The sequence below is a fragment of the Mauremys reevesii genome, linkage group 2 (assembly GCF_016161935.1).
Source record: "Mauremys reevesii isolate NIE-2019 linkage group 2, ASM1616193v1, whole genome shotgun sequence".
NCBI classification, from domain to species: Eukaryota; Metazoa; Chordata; order Testudines; family Geoemydidae; genus Mauremys; species Mauremys reevesii.
The window spans coordinates 276,146,195-276,167,501 of NC_052624.1; the positions used below are offsets into that span (position 1 = coordinate 276,146,195).

The following is a 21,307-nucleotide window of genomic DNA, read 5'->3' on the forward strand; positions in this document are numbered from 1 at the left end:
TTTGCTGATCCACCCACATCATTAACTTCCTCAGACCCCTCCACTGGCTTCCTCTCCTCCTTTCTGCATTAAATTCATTATCCCCATCACCACTGGTCTCACTGTGGAATGGATGATATTTTATTCTCGAGGTTTCTGCGAACCAATGGCTGCATGTCAGATCGGCTAGACACTGTTTGCAAGGCACTTTGAAATTAGGGGATGACAAGCCTTATGCAAATACTAGGCTAACCAATTCATCCTTTTGCCAGGCGATCAGAAATGAACACGATGCAAAGAGGAGAAGGTTAGAAGTCAGGGGCAAACAGTTAATTGTAAGAGACATGAAGAATTCTGGATCTAGTCTGTCAGTGCCCTCTGTAGCACAATGAGGAAGAATCAGTGACCAATGAAACATTACTTTTATTTCCTATTGTTGCTTTATAAGATGGTAGCATTAGCAGCTTGGCAGGTGGACTATTGAAAGATCCAGCTCTAATGTCCTTTATTGGGCAGGTGTGCCTGTGTCTAATGTTCTGGTGCTTTGCAGATTTGGACTTAATATGGAGCAGCATCAGGGAGGAAGTTGGGCAGCACGTTCAATCTTCTTCCACCTGAATGATGTCCCCTAATGCCATCCTTCGTGTAGACGGTCTCCTCACAATGAGGACTTCGTCTGCCTCGTCTTGGCCAGCGCCCCGCCCCCGGTGCTTTTTGGCCATGTTCTCGAGGAGCTTGCTTGCATCGCTGAGGGTTTTTTGCGTTCGTTGACATGCAGTTTGCTGCTTCACCTCCTCTGTGCTCAGTCTCGTGGCCTTTAAGGGCTTGGCTTTGTTGAGCTCTTCCTGTTGCTCTTTCATCTGCCTCAGTCTAAAGCGGCGCCGGGCAGTGTCGGGGTTGGGGCTGTGGCCATCAGGAACTTTTGTGTCCTCATGCAGTCCAGGTGCTTGGAGGCTGTTGCACTTGGCTTTGGGGATTAATGACGTACAGAATGTCACTGGGGCATCTTTGATGGCTGATTTTTTATCCATCTGGGAGCTTGCCTCTGTGGACAAGATAATTTGGACTTCGCACAAGGCCTTGGTGCCTTTAGATGAAAGGGGCCCATCCCTGTATTCTAGAGTTGCCTTCTCACTCAGCTTTATCTTATGCAGGTTCTCCAGTTCCATCTGGGCCAGATTTTTGACCCTTTTCACATGAGGCTCACTGTTGATGGAACCGACGCTGGCCAGCTTCTGAGCAGCCAGCTGAGCTTCTGCCTGGATGCTCATAATCTTCTGGAGCTGGGCTTCTTTAACCTCCAGGGGGATCTCCAGAGGAGCCAACTTCACCGGCCTTTTCAGGGGTAGGTTCTCCAGGCTGCTTGCATCACCTGCATGAAGTAGGCTTGGAGAAGTAGACCCCTCTTTTGTTAGCTTCTCAGCCCAGAGTTTTGTCTCCCCTTTGCTTGACTTAATTTCTACAGTGCTGGGAGGAGGAGGATGAAAACTAGGGGCTCTAGGCTCACTCCTCTTCTTTCCATCTGGCAAGATTAGGATAGGGTTTTTTTCAGGCTGCAGGTTCATGACAGTAACTTCACTAACTGTGCAGTTGAACTTGGACCTCATCCGTTCCTGTGCCACTGGAGCAGCCTGCAAGAACAATAAATGTGCAAACAAGTCACGGTTGTGGATTCTATTAGTCATTACCTTTAGCGTTTTTAAATTAAAATTTGAGACCTTGTGGAAAGTGCTTGATGGATGTCCCTGAAGACTGAACCCCCTTAACCATAGAACATCCAGCAGCAGTGCAAGCTTCCCTCACCCCTCAGTGCCTAATGTTTTGTCAGCCTAGATGTAAGAAGGTATTTCAGTCTCCATATGCCTTCAGTACTTGTACTGAGCCTAGCCACAAGCCTGCCAGTGCTGCCAGGCATGGCCACCCATCTCTCAGCTGCTCAATGAACTATCTCTGTGCTTTCCTCCACCCTGCCCCTACTTGAAATGTCCGTGCTGAGCACATGGGCAGTACCCCAGACAGCTCCACCCTTTGAACTCATTTCTGCTGTGCTGTCTGTGAGGAATGTATCTCATTTATGCTGACTCCAAAAAAATGAAATCAATAACACATGACAACCTCTCTCTCTATTTCTTCTCCCCCTCTCCGTGTTCTTCTGTCTCTGTGTTCAGTGCCAGCTTCTCAGGATAGGGACTATGCCTTCATATCTGTCTGGAGCGCACTTAGCACATCCACTGATTGACAGTACATAGTCATTGTGATGGTGATCTTTGTGATGTAAGAAAGAGTTCCGCCAACGGGGCACTAGCAGGTCTGCTCTATTGTCTACGGGTGCATCTGCACTTCTGCTGGGGGAGGTGGTTTGCAGCTTGAGCCACCGTACCCACACTAGCTGTACCACAGCCAGATCACTAACAAGAGAAGTGAGGACGCAGTGGTGTGGACTTCATTGTGGGCTGCACAAGTGAGTATGTTTCCAGGGGGTGCAGGTGGGCTTGTGCAGCCTGTTCTGAAGCCTGTGCTGCTACAAGCCCATACGAACATAAGAACGGCCATAATGGGTCAGACCAGAGGTCCATCTAGCCCAGCGTCCTGTCTTCTGACAGTGGTCGATGCCAGGTGCTTCAAAGGGAATGAACAGAACAGGTAATCATCAAGTGATCCATCCCCTGTTGTCCATTCCCAGCTTCTGGCAAACAGAGGCTAGGGACACCATCACTGTCCAGCCTGGCTAATAGCCATTGATGGACCTATGTTCTATGAATTTATCTAATTCTTTTTTTAACCCTGTTATAGTCCTGGTCTTCACAACATCCTCTGGCAAAGAGTCCCACAGGTGGACTGTGTGTTGTGTGAAGAAATACTTCCTTTTTTTGTTTTAAATCTGCTGCCTATTCATTTCATTTGGTGACTCCTAGTTCTTGTGTTATGAGAAGGAGTAAATGAAACTTCTCTATTTACTTTCTCCACACTAGTCATGATTTTGTAGACCTCTATCATATCCCCCTTTAGTCGTCTCTTTTCCAAACTGAAAAGTCACATTCTTATTAATCTCTCTTCATATGGAAGCTGTCCCACACCCTAATCATTGTTGTTGCCCTTTTCTGAACCTTTTCCAATTCCAATATAACTTTTTTGAGATGGGGCGACCACATCTGCACACAGTCCTCAAGGTGTGGGCGTACCATGGATTTATATAGAAGCAATATGATATTTTCTGTCTTATTCTGTCTTATTTCTCAGCTCTGAGAAGGTGGGGAATAGCAGTTTGTTTGCTTATTCAATTTTGTCCTTTTACATTTTACAAACGTTGGGTTCCCTTCCCCCATCCGGGTGCAGTGGAGCTTCTAATTAATGCACCTGCAGTGTGACCTTGAGCAAGTCACTTTTCTGTGTGTCTCTTCCCCGCCTACCCTTTGTCCGTGTTCTCCATTGAGCTTGTAAGCTCCCTGGGGCAGGGATTCTCTTATGTGATTGTACAGCGACTAGTGCAATCCGGCCCTGACTTCAGTTGGGACCTCTAGGCCCTTCTGTAATATACATGATTTATAAAACACATTAATTTGTTCTCCCTCTGCTGGCTGGAAGGTAGTATTGCAGAAGAGCATGGGCTATTATACTCCACATCAGGGGTAGGCAACCTATGGCAAGCTGATTTTCAGTGGCACTCACACTGCCCGGATCCTGGCCATCAATCGGGGGGGGGGGGGGCGCTCTGCATTTTAATTTAATTTTAAATGAAATTTCTTAAACATTTTAAAAACCTTATTTACTTTACATACAGTAATAGTTTAGTTATATATTATAGACTTATAGAGATCTTCTAAAAACTTTAAAATGTATTACCAGCACGCAAAATCTTAAATTAGAGTGAATAAATGAAGGCTCAGCACACCACTTCTGAAAGGTTGCTGACCCCTGCTCCACATTCTTTCTTAAGATCATCTCACCAAATCCGACTGTGCATATCTCATGCCTGTCCACCATCTATTTCTTGGTCACCAACAACCATGGGAATTTACTTAGAGTATCTTGGCAACAGTGTGAATTAATTATGATAAATAAAAAGATCATTGTTTTATTAACTGACATCCTTTTACCTCTCACCCTCCTCCCACCGAGGCACCTGGGGTTGTGTACTTCTCCGTAAAAGCAGACAAATACACACAATGGGGGAGGAAGCACTCAAATACAAATGAGCTGTGAGGAGGGAAGATAATAAATATGGGGCCCAACAGTGATCATTCTAAAAAAACACCTTGGGTGAAAAGTGTTGAGGTACCGTTAAAAGCTGGGGATTGACGGGCTGAGCTGGATTTCCCAGCAGGGGGTGAATGCCGCGTATCAGCGCCCAACAACACGAAGGATCATTCGAAAGCTCATTTCTTTGCTGAGTTGCCACGTGCTGGTGGGATTATCATTAATAAATTATGGCTCCACCTCAGTGCCTCCAGGGACCGAACAAAAGCACATGGCTTCAAAACCTTCCAGAACAATCAGCGGAACCAAACCCAACCTGAACCAAACTGTGGTATAAGAGGCTATAAATTAGAATAGACCCCTCCCATTAGACAAATATAAAGTGCAGTCAATAAAAGTAGTGGCTACTAAACTGCATTCTGTATGGCACATAAAATGTCTGCTGAGCCTGTAAAGTTTTCCCCTTGCCTCTTTCCTGCCATGATTTCCTTTGCTTTTCTATTAGCTTGAGAGAAGTAGGTTTGAGTGGTTAGAGCAGCCCCTACTGTACTTGTGGGGTGGAGGGTGGGGGAAGAGGGGAAATTCTCCCTTGGGCAGGTTCTGTATACCACCTAAATCCCACTAAAGCCATGCCTGAGCTCAGTGCTCAAGGATAAATTGCACCCTCAGTGACCCTTCACATGTTACTTAATAGCCTCTCAGAATGCCCATCTCTAATGTGTATAATACAACCGGAGGCTTAATTAATTAACAGGACCAATCTTGTACGGATAGTTGCTCCATACACAGACCTCCCCTGAGAGTCCCGTGTACTTCGCAATTACTCCCTGCTCCGAGGATCAAAGGTACTATACAAGAATTGTGTTTTACCAAAGAGAACATATGTGTTTGTTTAGAAGCCTCAACCATCTCCGTAATATCACTATTTTCCTCCATGGCTTTAAACTGAAGGTGGCTTCTGTAAAGATATGCACGGTAATGGCAGGGGAGCTATGCAAGACTGGCTTCTAAACAACAAATGCTTGATAATTAACCTCTATTTTATCTAGGCCCCATAGGATATCTCGTTACCCAGCGTAATTACCAGAGAGGTGTATGTCTGTGGTGGTCACTTTACCTGCATTGCAAGGTTCTGCCTAAACAGCTAGTTCACATGCAGAGGGTGGGATTTTCCAAAGGGCCTCTGGGAACTAGATGCTTTTTAGAATCCCACTCACAAGCTGTGGGGTTTGCCCCAGTAGGTTGGGAATTGGTCCTCTCAGCTCTGTGCTATGGGGGGTGCCCTGTCTGTGTGTTTGTCTCCCCATCCCACTCAAAGGGATGGAATCGGACATCTTCAAAGCACTACCGCCTCCACCCCTGTTGCCTAGGATTGCGTGAGTGAAGGGGGGAGGTGGGAAAGATAGGTCAAATGCATTGCCAGTGGGATGCACGTCGGTCCCCCACAGCACCCAACAGGACCTTGGCCAGCGAGGTACTAAAAACAATCCACCCCCCGAGTGACATAGTTGTACTGACCTAACCCCGGTGTAGACAGCACTTGAGCTTCTCCCATCACCATAGCTACCGCTTCTTGGGGAGGTGGAGTACCTACGCCAACAGGAGAAGTGCTCCTATCAATGTAGTAGCATCTGCATCACTGCCACATTTTAAATATAGACCTACCCTGGGTCTTGGGGTCACCTGCCCCTGCCAAAGGTTCTGCATTGCCAAGGAGCCAGGTGGGCAGTAGGGGGTCATGAAGCCATGCAAATCTAGGATAATTTGGGTTTTGGGAGCCAGACCCCTGTTTCATGTGAGGGAGGAGGGCAGCCCACCCCCCTACATAACTCCATATGTGAATCCTCATGGACTTTTCCTCCCTTTCTTGGGTTTGACCTCAGGAAGGGCTAACTTGATCCTGGCATTATAACGTACATAGGAACATTAGGTGCACCACATTTGAAGGGCCTCCTTTAAAAAGCACTGAATTATATTTGTCTGAGTTGCGCTTGTGAAGTTCATTCACTCTTCTGGCTAAGAGCAAATTTATAATCTATTGAAAAAAAACCCACAACCTCAGCAATCCTAAACCCTTCCTAAATAAAACATGTATTAAATCCCATTGCTGCGGGATAATCTGTGGCAATAAACAGTTGGCTGTTACACAACTCAGTCGCTTTTCTTCCCATCAGTGCCTGGAACGGCTGAGCATTGTGGTTCAAAAAGGGTGACAGAGATACTGAAGCAAGCAAGTTCACAGATCAAATCCCTCATCTTATTTCGTTGAAAGCAGGGCCCAGAGACCAAAGAGTCCCAAGGTTAAGTCCCTAATTAACTCAGAGCCTTCTTCAAGATACCCTGATTCGCCATGTGATCTGGAAATCCAGAAGTGCTGGTCCCTAAGCCCCTGAGGCACATGGAGAGCCATTCAATGGGCTGTCATGCAAAAGGCTGTCACGTCAGACAGGAAAGAGCAATGATTTATTTTAAAGGTTAAAGCACAGATGCTTGAGCACACTGCAAATTATGCAGGTACAGCGAGTGACTCTAATCACTCTGAATGAAGATAATGCAACATAAATATGGCCAGTGCTCCCAGATAAATCATAGAATCTCAGGGTTGGAAGGGACCTCAGGAGGTCATCTAGTCCAACCCCCTGCTCAAAGCAGGACCAAACCCAACTAAATCATCCCAGCCAGGGCTTTGTCAAGCCTGACCTTAAAAACCTCTAAGGAAGGAGATTCCACCACCTCCCTAGGTAACCCATTCCAGTTCTTCACCACCCTACTAGTGAAAATGTTTTTCCTAATGTCCAACCTAAACCTCCCCCTCTGCAACTTGAGACCATTACTCCTTGTTCTGTCTTCTTCTACCACTGAGAACAGTCTAGATCCATCCTCTTTGGAACCCCCTTTCAGGTAGTTGAAAGCAGCTATCAAATCCCCCCTCATTCTTCTCTTCTGCAGACTAAACAATCCCAGTTCCCTCAGCCTCTCCTCATAAGTCATGTGCTCCAGCCCCCTAATCATTTTTGTTGCCCTCCGCTGGACTCTCTCCAATTTATCCACATCCTTCTTGTAGTGTGGGGCCCAAAACTGGACACAGTACTCCAAATGAGGCCTCGCCAGTGCTGAATAGAGGGGAATGATCACATCCCTCGATCTGCTGGAAATGCCCCTACTTATACAACCCAAAATGCCATTAGCCTTCTTGGCAACAAGGGCACACTGTTGACTCATATTCAGCTTTTCATCCACTGTAAACCCTAGGTCCTTTTCTGCAGAACTGCTGCCCAGCCATTCGGTCCCTAGTCTGTATCAGTGCATGGGATTCTTCCGTCCTAAGTGCAGGACTCTGCACTTGTCCTTGTTGACTCCCAGAACAGGAGCAAGCAACACCAAGCATCCCACTAACATTCACCAGCCCTGCCAGGTATCCTAGGGGAAATATCAGCAAGAGCAGAAACTTGCATCAGGACATCAGCACTCGTCACCTCAAACCATTTTACATGATGATGTGTTGGGGGCCCAGTGGATGCTGGCTAAGCAGAGCTGGAAGGGCACTGAACAATCCTGTGCAGAACCAAGTGACCACAAAAGCACAGGGATGGGGACAATACCAGGCCTACCCCAGGACATACATACACCTAAAGCAGCGGTTCTCAAACTGTGGGTCGGGACCCCAAAGTGGGTTGTAACCCCATTTTAATGGGGTCACCGGGAATGGCTTGGACTTGCTGGGGCCCGGGGCTGAAGCCTGAGCCCCATCACCTGGAGCTGAAGGCGTCAACCCTGGGCAGCAGGCTCAGGTTACAGGCCCCCTGCCTGGGGCCGAAGCCCTTGGGTTTCAGCTTTGCCCCGCCCCAGAGCAGTGGGGTTTGGGCTTTGGCCACCCCATCCGGGGAAGTGGGCTCAGGCAGGCTCAAGCTTTGGTCCCCCGCCTCTGGGGTCATGCAGTAATTTTTGTTGTCAGAAGGGGGTCGCGGTGCAATGAAGTTTGAGAACTCCCGACTTAAAGGAACACACTACACAACATTACACAACTCCTTCTACAGTGCAAAGGGAGCTAAGCTCTGATCTCACACCAGCATAAGTCAGAAGGAACTGTCGTCCTCAGTGGAGTTACCCAAGTGACACTGGTGTCCGCAGGTTCAGAACCAAGCCTGCGGAGTCTTTGACTTCAGAAAGATGCCACGAGTATATCCTGGCCAATGCTGAAAGAGAAGACCCCCCAGGTTGCTCTAGACAAGTATGAGAGGACGTTTCCTGGAATTATCTTGTGGGTCTGTTAAAACAGTTTCTAAATAATAATAACAGCAAGCAGGATTTTCAAAAGTGCCTAGACAGGATGGCCCAATGTATGTCTGTGAGTGTGTGGGGAGGTGTCACTAGCTATGACTTGCAGGACCTGAGTTCATTGGCTTCTCCACCACAGATATCCTGTGTGACTGTGGCCAAGTCACTTAGTCTCATGGTGCCTCAGTCCCCCTTCTATAAAGTTGGGCTGAAAGCACTTCTTTCTTTCACAGGGGTGTTGGAAGGACAAATACAAAGATAGTGAGGTGCCCAGATAGCATGGTAATGGGGGACAGAGTTTGGGTGCCCAACTTTAGACATGTTAATGAGGCCAGATTTTTCAGCATATGGATGTTCTGAAAATCAGGCCCTTTCAAAGTTTCCCAAGTTGGACATCAAAACATGGAGGTCACCGTGATCCCTGGTTGCTTTTGAAAATCTTGGCCAATAATACTGAGTGTTTATGTGACTCTTTACAAAGGTGGGTATCATTATCCCCTTTTTATGTGGCTTCCTGTTTGGCTATCCCAAATGTTATGATACATTTAGTATGCACTGCAATTGCATTCTAGAATCGATTTTTATATGTTACGGAATACATTTTACAGGTGATATCATAGGATCTGGATTTACAATAGTTAACCCAAAACGGTGTAGTGTGGGCTTAATTAATTCATGTTTGTAAAACTTTGTAAAACTTGTGAGGCCGTTGAATGAAAGGGGCAACGATATCGTTATCATGCCTCTCCTCCCTGTTGTTCTAATTGCTTTGCTAGGTCCCCATCACATGCCTCGGGACAGACACTGCCACTTCTCACTTGGTTTTCATTTATAAGAAACAGAGAGAATGTGCACCTTGCCCCACTCACACGCTTCGCGAGTCACTTGGCTGGCTAAGAATACCAAAATGGTGATTTTATCATCCAAAAGCTCCTGTACCGCTGCTTAGAGTTCCACAGCAAGGCAACTGTTCTGTTATTTAACTCTTGCTAGGCTTTTTCCAGTTACTTTATCCCTCCACGGTGTTGTCTAGTAGAGAGACCATGGGTCTAAGTACCAGATATTCTCGTGTCCCAATCCTGTGCATTATATTGATCCCTGTATGACCTTGGGTAAGTCACTTAAGCTAACGTTTTCAAGCTTCAGCACCTAACCAGGGACCCAATTCCATATTTAGACCAAGGGTGCCTACATTTAGCCTCCTAAATCCAGACTTAAGCATCTAAAATAGTGACATGATTTTCAATGAGAGCTGCTGGGTGCTCAGCGCTTTTGAAAACCAGCCCATGTATTTATATGCCCCAAATAAAGATTTAGGAGCCTAGTTTTAGGCACATGGCCTTAGATACAAGCTTCTTGTTCAGAAGTGCTGAGCCCCTGCAGTTGCCTTTCACTTCAGCAGGACTCCATGCAGGAGTAAAGGTCTGTGCATGCAGAGAAGACCAAACTGCAAAGTTCAAACCCAACCCTAATATCTTAGCGCAGGAAAGAGTTTCCCACAGCCGCACGTAATCTGTGGCAGCAGAAGAATGAAATGCAGACTCGCCTTCTAACTACCAGCTGCTTCGCCACCAAAAAAATGCATTCCCCAAACGATAGTGACACGAACAGAACTTACAGAGACCAAGAAGATCAAGCTTCCTACTATAGAATTTCCAGTGTTTCTCAAGTTTAGGGCCTTGCACTATAAAGCCAGACAGACGTGGTTGCTTGCTACAGTGGAAGTTCCTGTCTAGAAATTAATTTGTTCTGCCCCCTCACAAAGATCAGAGAACCCAGTGCTCTCCGATCAGCCGCCAAGTCTACAGTACTCCTTCCGTCTGCCTGTTCTGAACTTGCTCCGTAGGCTCAAACAGATTCAAGCAAGCAAGCCCATGTCATCTCCTACCCTGTCTGCAAAGAGAGGGCTGAATTTGAGGAGAGATTGAAGATTTGCAGGTACTGGAACAAAAGGTTGCTGCTCCCAAGCAGATAGCTCAATAGAAGTAATCTCTTGGGCCGGACTCTCTGGTTAGCTGAGCTATGATCAGCACAGGGATGTAGTGGAGGTGGCAATATGTTCTCTGGGGCCTCTGAGAAGTGGTGTGGTCACTGGCATAACATACCTTTCACATTAGCCTTCACTAGATTGCACACAGCCCTAGGAACACTTCTGGCAACCAGGGGATCTACTGAATATAGCAGCATCCTAGCCGGCTTCCTTTCTCCCAGAAATGCTCCCTGCAGCAGGGTTGGCCGTGGTTGCCATAGGAGCCTTGAAGGGGGAACTGGAGAAACCCCCAGGAAGCCAACTTCCCCCATTTCCATCTGCTTTATACCAGGTGACCAGCCAAAGTCGACCCTGCCACTCAGACTCAGTTCCTTTAAAGGGTGGTGTTGAGCCTTGAGCATTCACTTAGCTCCAATCATTTTCCATCCCTCCGGCCGTGTACTGCAGCTATTGCTCACTGAAAACTGTCACTCTGATAATATGTTTTTCACGTGTTCCTGTTCGGCTGCCGGCAAGAGACAATATTATTGTAGTGTTCATGTTAAAGCAGAAGTAACTCTTAGCACAGGTAATCTGCTGACACTTTGAGAGCAGTGAGAGAATCAATACAGCTTCTTTACCAGAAGTTATTCAAACACACCTAGGAGTCTGTAGCTTTCTGGCTTCTCCCTTAAAACATACCACTTGTTGAATTCTTAAGGGTTTAAGACCCAAGGAGGCAGGAAAAAATCCATCCATTGATCCACGAATACCCTGGATGATGACAGAGTTTGATGTCTCTCCCTCTTTCCCAAGCTTACCATCTCTCCCACCCTGTCCCCTTCCCGCTTTGTTTGGAGGGAGCTTGATGCAGCAGATAGAACATGTGTCTGGTAGTTAGGAAATTCAGTTCACCTGCCACTGACTTGCAGCATGGCCTGGGGAAGTCACTGAACATCAATATGCTTTACAGTTACTGAAGATACTACAGCGTGTTTTTGCAAGGATAAGGATGTCTGTTAAATCTGATGTCCTGGCCCTATTCCGATCAAGGGAACAATCCATTCTCTTCCTACCTAAATTCCTACTTGTAGTTTCAATTCAAAGCAGTATTTTCTTCACATCCTCTCCTAAGCCGTTTAGAATTGTTGTGCACTGTTATGCCGCCGTTGTGTTCCACTCAAGAAGTGGCTGCATTTCAGTGATAGCTGGATTCCTGTGTGTGCAGTTTGGAAAATGACATAAGATCTTCCAAATGGAAGGCAGAATACATTAATCTATGACATGAAAATATACTACATGTGAAAGTAAGAACTGTTTATGTATGAAACAGATGTAATACATAAACAAGGCCAAATGACACTGTGAGATAGTTACTCAGACAGCACCTACTGAATTCAGCTTTTTGGCAGTTACATCAAGTAGCAATTGAATAGAGTGATTAAGTGGAAACACGCCGGATTTGAATAGAATAAGCCTCTGACAATAGCTACTGTACTGTTAAAACAACCAGACTCTCTCAATAGTAAATCTAACCCAAAGAGAAGAAACCACCAATGATTAAAAAGACCAGTGACAGCGTAGAACAGCATCGCCCTGCTGCTCCATTCGCATTGACGTCAGACAAATAAGATTAAGTAAAGACACGCTCAGCTACAGTAAACCCTTAAACATAGCCCCATATTGCAGATAATGCCAAAATCTCAGCCCCCACCCCAATCTGCCTGCTTTGCTGAGGCAGCGCATAGCCGCAAGTCTGATTTGCTTCTGTCTCATATTCTTGAATCATGACTTGAAAATGGGGAGGAGGTGAAATATTAGATCCTCTCTGGCTGCTGTAGGTACCATCAACATGTATATCGTGAGCAACCCAATTGGTTCGGTAGCCAAAATGGTGTAGGTCCATGCGAAGAAGTGCCATATAGGTTTGACTGTGATAGGGGGAGGATAATGTGGCTGCCAGCTCTCTGGTTTTGAGACCATCTCCTCGGCGGCAGATGTCTACACCAAGTGGAAGTACAGTACTGCCCACCATTCGTGTTGGGTTTGTTGCAGATGGGGAAACAGAGGCACAGAGTGACTGCGGCTCAGATCCAGCAAGGGACTGAAACAGGTGAGAGTCCCACTGACCTTGCTGCATCAGAACCTAAGTGACTCTTCCAACATCACACTCTGAGTTAGTGGCAGAATTGGGTCCTAGCTCCATACCCCATCTTCTTCTCCATTGCTCTGCTCCATCTCCCCAGTTGCACCCTCTGTCCCAAGAAGCCACGTGCCAGAGCAAGCGAGTTTTATCCATTTTGATGCTTTTGATAATCCAACCTCCCTAATGGGCTTAATTCACAAATCCCAAACTATTACTCATTTTCCTACCCTATCTGACAGATCAGATTTGGTTCCTGCACCTCTCTCTGCAGCTCGCAGGCAAATGAGGCAGTGATTAGATGGGCACAGTTGATGCCACCTGCTGCTTCTTGCGGCCTTCACTAAAGATCATGCTCCACTTCACTAAAGATCACTTTGAACAGCTCCTTCACTGGAGAAGGAGGAACGGCAAAGGGGTCAGGTGAGGTTGTTAGCATCATTCAAGAGGATCTATGGTCACTTCAATGTGACAAGCAGCACCTTGAGTAGCAGGGATGAAGATATTGTATCTGGATATTTATTATGTTATTTTAGGCCACTAGACTCTGCTTCTAATGGCTGGTCAAGAAGACCAGCTGAGCTGCAGTGTTCAAATCTAGATAGGGTGACCAGACAGCAAGTCTGAAAAATCAGGACGGGGGTGGGGGGTAATAGAAGTCTATATAAGACAAAGCCCCAAATATTGGAACTGTCCCTATAAAATTGGGACATCTGGTCACCCTAAATCTAGATGGCAACAAACAAAGCCTCCAGTCATGGTACAGATCCTTCTGGTATTGAAATGAGAATGAATAGACATAGATATAATTGCCATCTGAAGACTAAAATCAATTCTCCACCTCTTCAGACTGTAATACTGATGTGGAGGGTCTTTTGCCACACCCAGAAACTTGTGAGAAACCAGCAGCATGTTTCCAAAGCTACAATGATTCATGCAGTCACTGCTGTGCCATGGGATGCACGTACAGTGTGTATGTGCCGCTGTGTCGCCGCTGAGGTACAACATGTGTCCTGGGCTCTCACAGCACCCTGTAAGGGTATATTGTGTAGAACAGTGCACACTCTGCACTCACCATTCTGCCATGCAACCACTGCTGCCCTTTGCTGCAGGACAGAGTGCTGTACGGTCACCACTACCCCACGCCACACTTTACCCGCTACCGCTCCACACTGTACAGGCTGCGATTGTCTGTGCTGCACAGCAGGGTACAGAGCACGCTGGCTGCTCTGCCACACCATGAGAAATCCGCGCTGCTCTGTTATCGTTTCTGGGGCAGAGCGTGGCGTGTGCGATTCACAGCATACAGAGGCACAGTATTTGGCTGTCTGGCTAATAAAGGAAAAGTGCCAGCTTGGGAATCCATGCACTTACACAAGTCGCTGCACTTTCAAGGTGTTATTCTAATCTTATTCTATGAATATAGTGGAAAAGGAATGTGACTAGACATGGGGCCACATCGGGATTCTGAAGCTGTATGGTGGGCCGGGCAGGGAAGGCTGTGCCTCTCCAAACAGCCTGGCCCCCGCCCCCATCTACCCCTCCCATTTCCCACCCCGACTGCCCTCCTCAGATCCCCCAACCCATCCAACCTCCTCTGCTCCTTGTCCCCTGACTACCCCCCTGGGACTCCCTGTCCCTAACTGCCCCCAGAACCTCACCCCCTATCCAAACCCCCCTGCTCTCTGTCCCCTGACTGCCCTGACCCCTATCCACACCCCCACCCCCTGACAGTCCCCCTGGGACTCCCACCCTATCCAACCACCCTCTCCTCCCTGTCCCTTGACTGCCCCCTGGGACCTCCTGCCCCTTATCCAACCCCTCTGCTCCCCACCCCCTTACCATGCCGCTCAGAGCACCAGGACTGGCAGCCATGCTGCCCGGCTGGAGCCAGCCACACCGCCGTGCAGTCTAGATCGCTGAGGCAAGCCAGTGGGTGGACAGCAGGGGAGGGGTGGAGGGCTAGCCTCCCCTGCCAGGAGCTCAAGGGTCAGGCAAGACCGTCCTGCGGGACGTAGTTTGCCCACCACGGGACTAGACTTATCAAAACCTAAACAGTAAACACTGGTTTTCCCAAAGTGGCATAACCGGTCTCTGAAGAGCCAAGCTGATACCCAGAGGAACTGCAGCTCGGAAACTCCAGATTCCATTGGGATTCTTGGCTTCTACTGCCCTCTCTGAGCCCTTTTCTTCTGGCTTTTTTCTTCCTTAGTTCTCTTTCAAATGCTGAAAAATGATGCAATCATTCTCCAGCTGCCCCACCATTAAACCATCCAGTGTGGTCCTCTTAGCCCTGAGGTCTCCTAAAGTACAGAAGGCTGAAAGTCCCCATTAAGCCTTTTCTCAGTAATCAAAATCTGGGGGATAGGATAGCAGCAGAGCTATTCTCCTCTAAGTCACTGATTTTAACCTGGCCCATTTTGATAGCAATGGTCATTTTCTTCTCTGGGAGTTTGAGGTCAGATATCCACATCAAGAAAAGTTACTAGCATGTTTCTGTTATGGAGAAGTCCTACAGAACTGAATAGGAATGAAACTAGTTGGGTTCTATAGAAATGATGCTAAAAACGTACAATGAGTTTATTAGAGACTCATTACATTGTACTGGATGGTTCACAAATTCATGATCATGTCCTGTTAAATTCTGTAGACCTTTTCCATAAGGACTGGCACTAACTGGTACCCTTCCTGGCGGATGCCAAAGGCTGAATGGCCATGGAGACCGATTTACTTTCGTACCCTGAGAGATGGTCCCGCTAAGTGAGGACATTGGTGGAGGAATGCCCAGGCAAATCCTACACTTGCTGCTATAGCATCACCCTTTTCAGGATAGCTAGTGGACTTCAGGCCTGTCAAGCCAGCATCTTTTGCCAGCACTCGAGCACTCTGTCACATCCCGGATTCCACCTGAGCCCAACCCGAACCTCTTTTAAGCCACTGGAGACACTTCTCCCCAGAGGCTCTTCCTGCTCCAGCCACCGTGGTAAGCTCCCTTTTAAACTGATGCTTTTTTGGGAAGGGTTTAGTCTGTTTTTACTGCATATGCTGCACTTTCAAATCTTTACCTCATCCTTCCGATGGTATTGCAAGTGCTGGTTCAGTGCCCCATTATGGTATGATTAATTTTTAAGGCCCTTCTGCACTGATCACTCTTATCAGCCAGTGGCTCCTGTCTTGCTCTCAGCTTTTTTCAAGGCAACATTTTTAAAGGTGAAATTTCGTCATCTCTCTAAGGCAAGAAGCCCAGCTCATCAGCAAGACCCCAGCCGCTCCGATACTCACCAGCCGGCCTGGCAGTTCCTGTTTTGCTCTTTGTTTGATCATTCCCAGCTGCGTCTCCGGCTGCCGGCGAGATTTATGGACTTTGCTGTGTTGGAGCTGCCGTTGCAGTGTGTGCCGCGACAGAGTGCCTCTGTTCACTGGGGATCAAGGAGAGCTTTCAGGGATAAGTAATGGGAGGATTAGGGTCAGTGTTTATACAGGCACTTAGGAAAATTGGTCCAGGGTGGATTCTGAATGTCAAAAAGACAAGTGTGAAAATGGTGTATTCCTCTGATTTCCCTAAATACTCCCTCTGCTCCCATGCTGTCTTTCTCCCCGGCCCCTTTATCTTTTTCTTCCTTTTATTCTCTCCTGGTTTCTTTTCTGTCCTCTCATTCTCTATCTCCCTTCCCTTCTTGGTTCTCTCTCTTTTCTCCCTCTATTGCTTTCCCTCTATCTTGTCTCTCTTTCCATTTGCTACTGGAACAACCTCTAGTCACACAGGTCACAATTTTTAAAATTAGTCTTCTACACTGGAATGGGTTACCTAGGGGGTAGGTGATGGAATCTCCTTCCTTAGAGGGTTTTAAGATCAGGCTTGACAAAGCTCTGGCTGGGATGATTTATTTGGGGATTTGGTCCTGCTTTGAGCAGGGGGTTGGACTAGATGACCTCCTGAGGTCCCTCCCAACCCTAATATTCTATGATTCTATGATTCTACACCCGTTTCAGCACCTACATATAAGTGGTCTGATTCTCATAGGTGCTCAGCTCCCAGCAGTTCTCAGTGGGGTTGTGAGTCCTCAGCACTTCTGAAAATCAGGCCATTTATACTGTAACCCACCCCACAGCCAGGTGTCACAGAGCTCCAGATATGAAGTGGCACAGTGCTATAGGCACCGTCGGGGGTTCCCAGGAACACTTGTAGTTGACAAGTAACAGAGAGGACGCCTTCACTAGGGCCACCAGAGAGAAGAGGTGCAGATACCCACAGCACCATTGCTTCAAATTACAACATAAAGAGCAAACAACAGTCCCCAGCCCAGCTCCTAGGAGCCGCCCAATCAAGCCATGCAAAAGGAAACAAGGTCCCAGTCCCTAAGCTCTAAATCTTGGGCCATGCAGCCCTAGCTCCCAGGATGCTGCTTCCAACCTGCTACTCCTTTCCACCCATAGCTGCTAGCGCCCTGCCGCACCTGGTTCCCCTTAGACTGTGCCTCCTTACGGCGTTCTCTGCTGGCTGAATGTTGCATTGCGGGTTAACAGGTGCCCAGTAATGAGCCAGCTGGTAGGGTACTGTATGATATTGTGGGTGGAATGTGCCCTGCAGAAGGGGACCACAGATTTGGCTTATTAGAGCCATATCAGTAATAACCATAGGCGCACGGAGCAGCTAATGACCAATGGCAGCTCTCCTTGCTCACAGACGGCCAAATCCCAGCCAGCACTTGGTGCCCAGAACTCCCAGAGAAATCAGTTCCCTCACAGGCTTTGGCCCTAAGTGGGGACCCTAACAGTTACTGCTTTGACAGTAATCCCCATTACAGCTCCAGAGACAGCAAAGGCAGGTGTCTCCTTGTCACTGTTACTTTAAGGCTGGGTCCTGGAACCAGGGCACATTCTACAGGAAGGATTTGACATCAGCCTAGTTAGAAAGCAACATCCCATTGGTGGGAAGAGGGGGGCACCCATCCTGCTTCAACTCATTCCCCCATCGCAGGTATTGAAACCAGCAACAGCATTTGCACTGGTAGCTGTGTTCACTCCCTGCTGCCTGCCAGCCCTGCAGTGCCTCTGATGCCCCCAGAGCATCCGAGCCTGCTTATTTTCCACCCGCTGCCTGAGCTGGCACTAATGCACTAAAGCTTTTGTCAATCACAGCAGGAATGGCACAGATAATCCTCCTGGGATCAGGGGCGGCTCTAGGCATTTTGCCACCCCAAGCACAGCAGGCAGGCTGCCTTTGGCGGCCTGCCTGCGGAGGGTCCACCACGGGACCAGCGGATGCTCTGCAGGCAAGCCACCGAAGATAGCCAGCCAGCCGCCTTCGCAGTGACCGGCAGAGTGCCCCCAGTGGCTTGCCGCCCCAAGCACGCGCTTGGCGTGCTGGTGCCTGGAGCCGCCCCTGCCTGGGATGGCTCAGCTCTGCTCCGGGCAGAGGGCAAACATGGGCTCAGGAGTGATGGGAAATGCTCCAAATGAGTTAATTCCATTTGGACGGAGGAGGGCCGGGGTGATGCTAAGCAGGGAAAGATGGGCATCAGCCTCCTAATTACTCCAGGTGCTGGCTCCTCTTCTCAGGCTCTTTATCGTTATGTAAATATGAGACAAGTGGATGATTGTGGGGATTTCTGGGGGCAGGTTCTGGGCCTGCGCTTACCTGTCTCTCTGCTCTTGTAAAGCTTACTCTGAGAACCCTCCATCTTGTAACTTTCTTAGACCCATGGAGGGCTTTTTGTTTGGTTGATTTTGGAAGTTGGGGAGGTTCCCTTGTATAGCCTGGAGCCTGGGCTCAGCCTTGCGAATAAATAGAGAGCTCTCACCGGTCACCGTTAAAGCATCAGCATTTCTCATCGGTTACCATACAAAGCCCTGCATGAGACAGTCTTGAGGCAGAGCATACAGGGGAACTGTGAAATCTCACTTAGCTCTGAGTGGTAACTGAAGGTAAAAGCTGCCTTTTCAATAAGAAGCATGCCAGATCTGATCTGTTTACAATGCCGGTGATGACAGGACTCAGAGCCTCAATGCTTTTGAAATTAGGCCTCTGAATACAGATTTCAGAGAGTTGCATATAATCGTTGCCCAGGTGCTAATATGGAACAATTATGGGTCCACATTTCAACTGGCCTATAAAAGGGCTCCTGCAAAGCTCACATTTGGTTTTGCGACTAGGTTAGTGTGCTTGCAAACTGAGTCAGATAAAATGGGGAGTAGGATTACCCAGAACCTATGGTCAGGTCCACAGTTACTCAGTTTGCACCCACCAGTGTCTGTTGTACGGATAAACGCAGCATTTGCACATGCATATGTTAGCTCATGCAAGATCACTACATTTGCTTCCAGCATTTCTTTCTGATTCTTTGTATCAGAGTAGCACCTACAGGCCCCCATGAAACTGGCCCCATTGTGTTACCATGTACATGCAGAGCACCTAAGGGACAATCCCTGCCTAAAGAGTTTACAATTGAAATAGATAAGACATAGGGTGGAAGGGGAAACTGAGGCACAGAGCAAGGCAGTGACTTGCCCAAGGACACAACAGGAAGGTAATGGCATAGCCCAGGTCTCTTGGCTCATAGTCCAGTGCCCAATCCACAGACCACACTAACTCCCAGTTCTGAGGCCAGCTCCTAAATAATTGTTGTTTCTAACATTCTCGGTTCTCCTTTTCCTTCCCTATCCTGTGGATGGTGATTGTATAGCTGATCAACCCAGCTGACTCTGGTTAGTCTCCATGAAAGACTGAACACATGGGATAGAATTGCCAGAATAAGCAAGTCCATACTCACACTTTTATAATGTTACCGCAGACCACGTTAATGACCTCAGGGCGCTGAGTACCTTCGACTCCCCTCGAATGAGGATCAGAACCAGACTCGGAATAGTCTGCTGGTGAGTTTACTTTACATACTAGTTAAAAACCTCTTGGGAGGGATCTTGGTGCACTGATGGTGACTTAGGAGCATATGTCCCAGTAAGTCTCCTTTGATTCCTAAATCCCACCCTAGATGTCTGGAATATGCATATCTTGTTTTAAAAGGTTCATTGGAGTAGAGGTAAAAGGTGCCCCAGAGACTGGCAGGTGAGATTTTCAAAGCAGTCTAGAGGGTTGATGGAAGATGTGTCTAATTCTCTTGGACAGCTCTGTCTACTCCCTACCACAGCACATGTACAACACGGACAACTATAGGCCAGTCATCCCTGTGATGTTGCACCCCCATAATGCTTTAAAGAAATATGCTTATGAATGTAAATATGACATAACTGGAATAATGTTTTATGCTAGACATGCCATGTAACATATCTTTGCAAAGGTTATGTTCTACTGCATGTATTCATCCTATTCGTATGCATGTAACATTTTTAAATCTGAAGATATGAGCGTTGGCTCTATGCTTGTATTTACAGCGTTTGCTGTAGAAAGCACCTAAGGCAGATTTGATCAACATAGTGTGAAGGGTTTATTCAAGTAAATGGAAGTACTTGGCAAACAATGGACCTTGATAGATGTCAATCCATATCTGAGCTTTCCTGGGAATGTCCCTGTAGAGAACTAAGTCATGCATGGACGTGTGACTTGTCCATGTGGCTCCAAGACTTCCTCTTGTAGCTGGGATTCTACACTGGGGGAGGGAGGGGTTTCCACCCACAAGAGAGAAACTATATAAAGTCCTGGGGGACCCCTCCATTTGGTATTCAGGTGGCTCAAGAGGTAAACTCTCCACCCCTAAAGGATACCTGAAAGAAGTTAGAACAAAGGACAGTAACTACAGGAGTGTGAGTGATTGCTGGCTCCAGACTAAGAAGGAGGCTAGTCTGTAAAAGAAGCTTATTGGAACATCTCTGAGGGTGAGGTTTCATCTGTAATCAGTTTCCTACTGTATTAGGCTTAGAGTTGCATGTTTTGTTTTATTTTGGTTGGTAATTCACTTTGTTCTGCCTGTTATTACTTGGAACCACTTAAATCCTACTTTTTGTATTTAATAAAATCACTTTTTACTTATTAATTAACCCAGAATAGGTATTAATACCTGGGGGGGGGCGGCAAACAGCTGTGCATATCTCTCTATCAGTGTTCTAGAGGATGAACAATTTATGAGCTTACCCTGTATAAGCTTTATACAGGGTAAAATGGATTTATTTGGGGTTTGGACCCCACTGGGAGTTGGGCATCTGAGTGTCGGAGACAGGAGCACTTCTTAAGCTGTTTTCAGTTAAGCCTGCGGCTTGTGGGGGACATGGTTCAGACTTGGATCTGTGTTTGTAGCAGGCTAGCATGTCTGGCACAACCAGGCAGGGCACTGAAGTCCCAAGCTGGCAAGGAAAACAGGCTCAGAGGTAGTCTCGGCACATCAGGTGGCAGTCACAAAGGGGTTTCTGTGATCCAACCCATCACAATCCCCATGAACCCCATCCCAACACTCTGCTATGCCATTACACCTGAATCCACACCTATGGGAATCCCCTCTAGGAGTGACAGGGTAGTGATGGTTCCAGGTTCATTCCAATTCGGAGCAGACTATCATACAAGTAACTGCTAATTGGAGGTAGTTGTCCTGGTGGTTTTGTCACGGGGCTATCCAAAACCAACCAACTCCATAGTCTATTGAACCACCATCAGATGGCAACTATCAGCTGATACCAACCTGATTTTAAGTAGTTGGCCAGAAGCGAATGTTGCCCTATCCCATTGCTAGTTCTCAGAGCCATTCATTTACCTGCAGCATAAGGATTGTCGGGGCTTGTACTGAGTGAAC

General features: G+C 47.4%; 1 protein-coding gene across 1 annotated transcript; it reads right to left on the bottom strand.

Annotated features, from left to right (window-relative positions):
- Positions 1–364: 364 nt before the first annotated feature.
- Positions 365–18,401, bottom strand: LOC120397337. The gene is made up of 3 exons (XM_039523031.1): positions 18,371–18,401; positions 15,849–15,985; positions 365–1,610 (listed from the first exon to the last, which is right to left on the bottom strand). Exons 1-3 carry the CDS (start codon positions 18,399–18,401, stop codon positions 579–581), a joined length of 1,200 nt encoding a protein of 399 aa, XP_039378965.1. The 3' UTR covers positions 365–578.
- Positions 18,402–21,307: the final 2,906 nt, after the last annotated feature.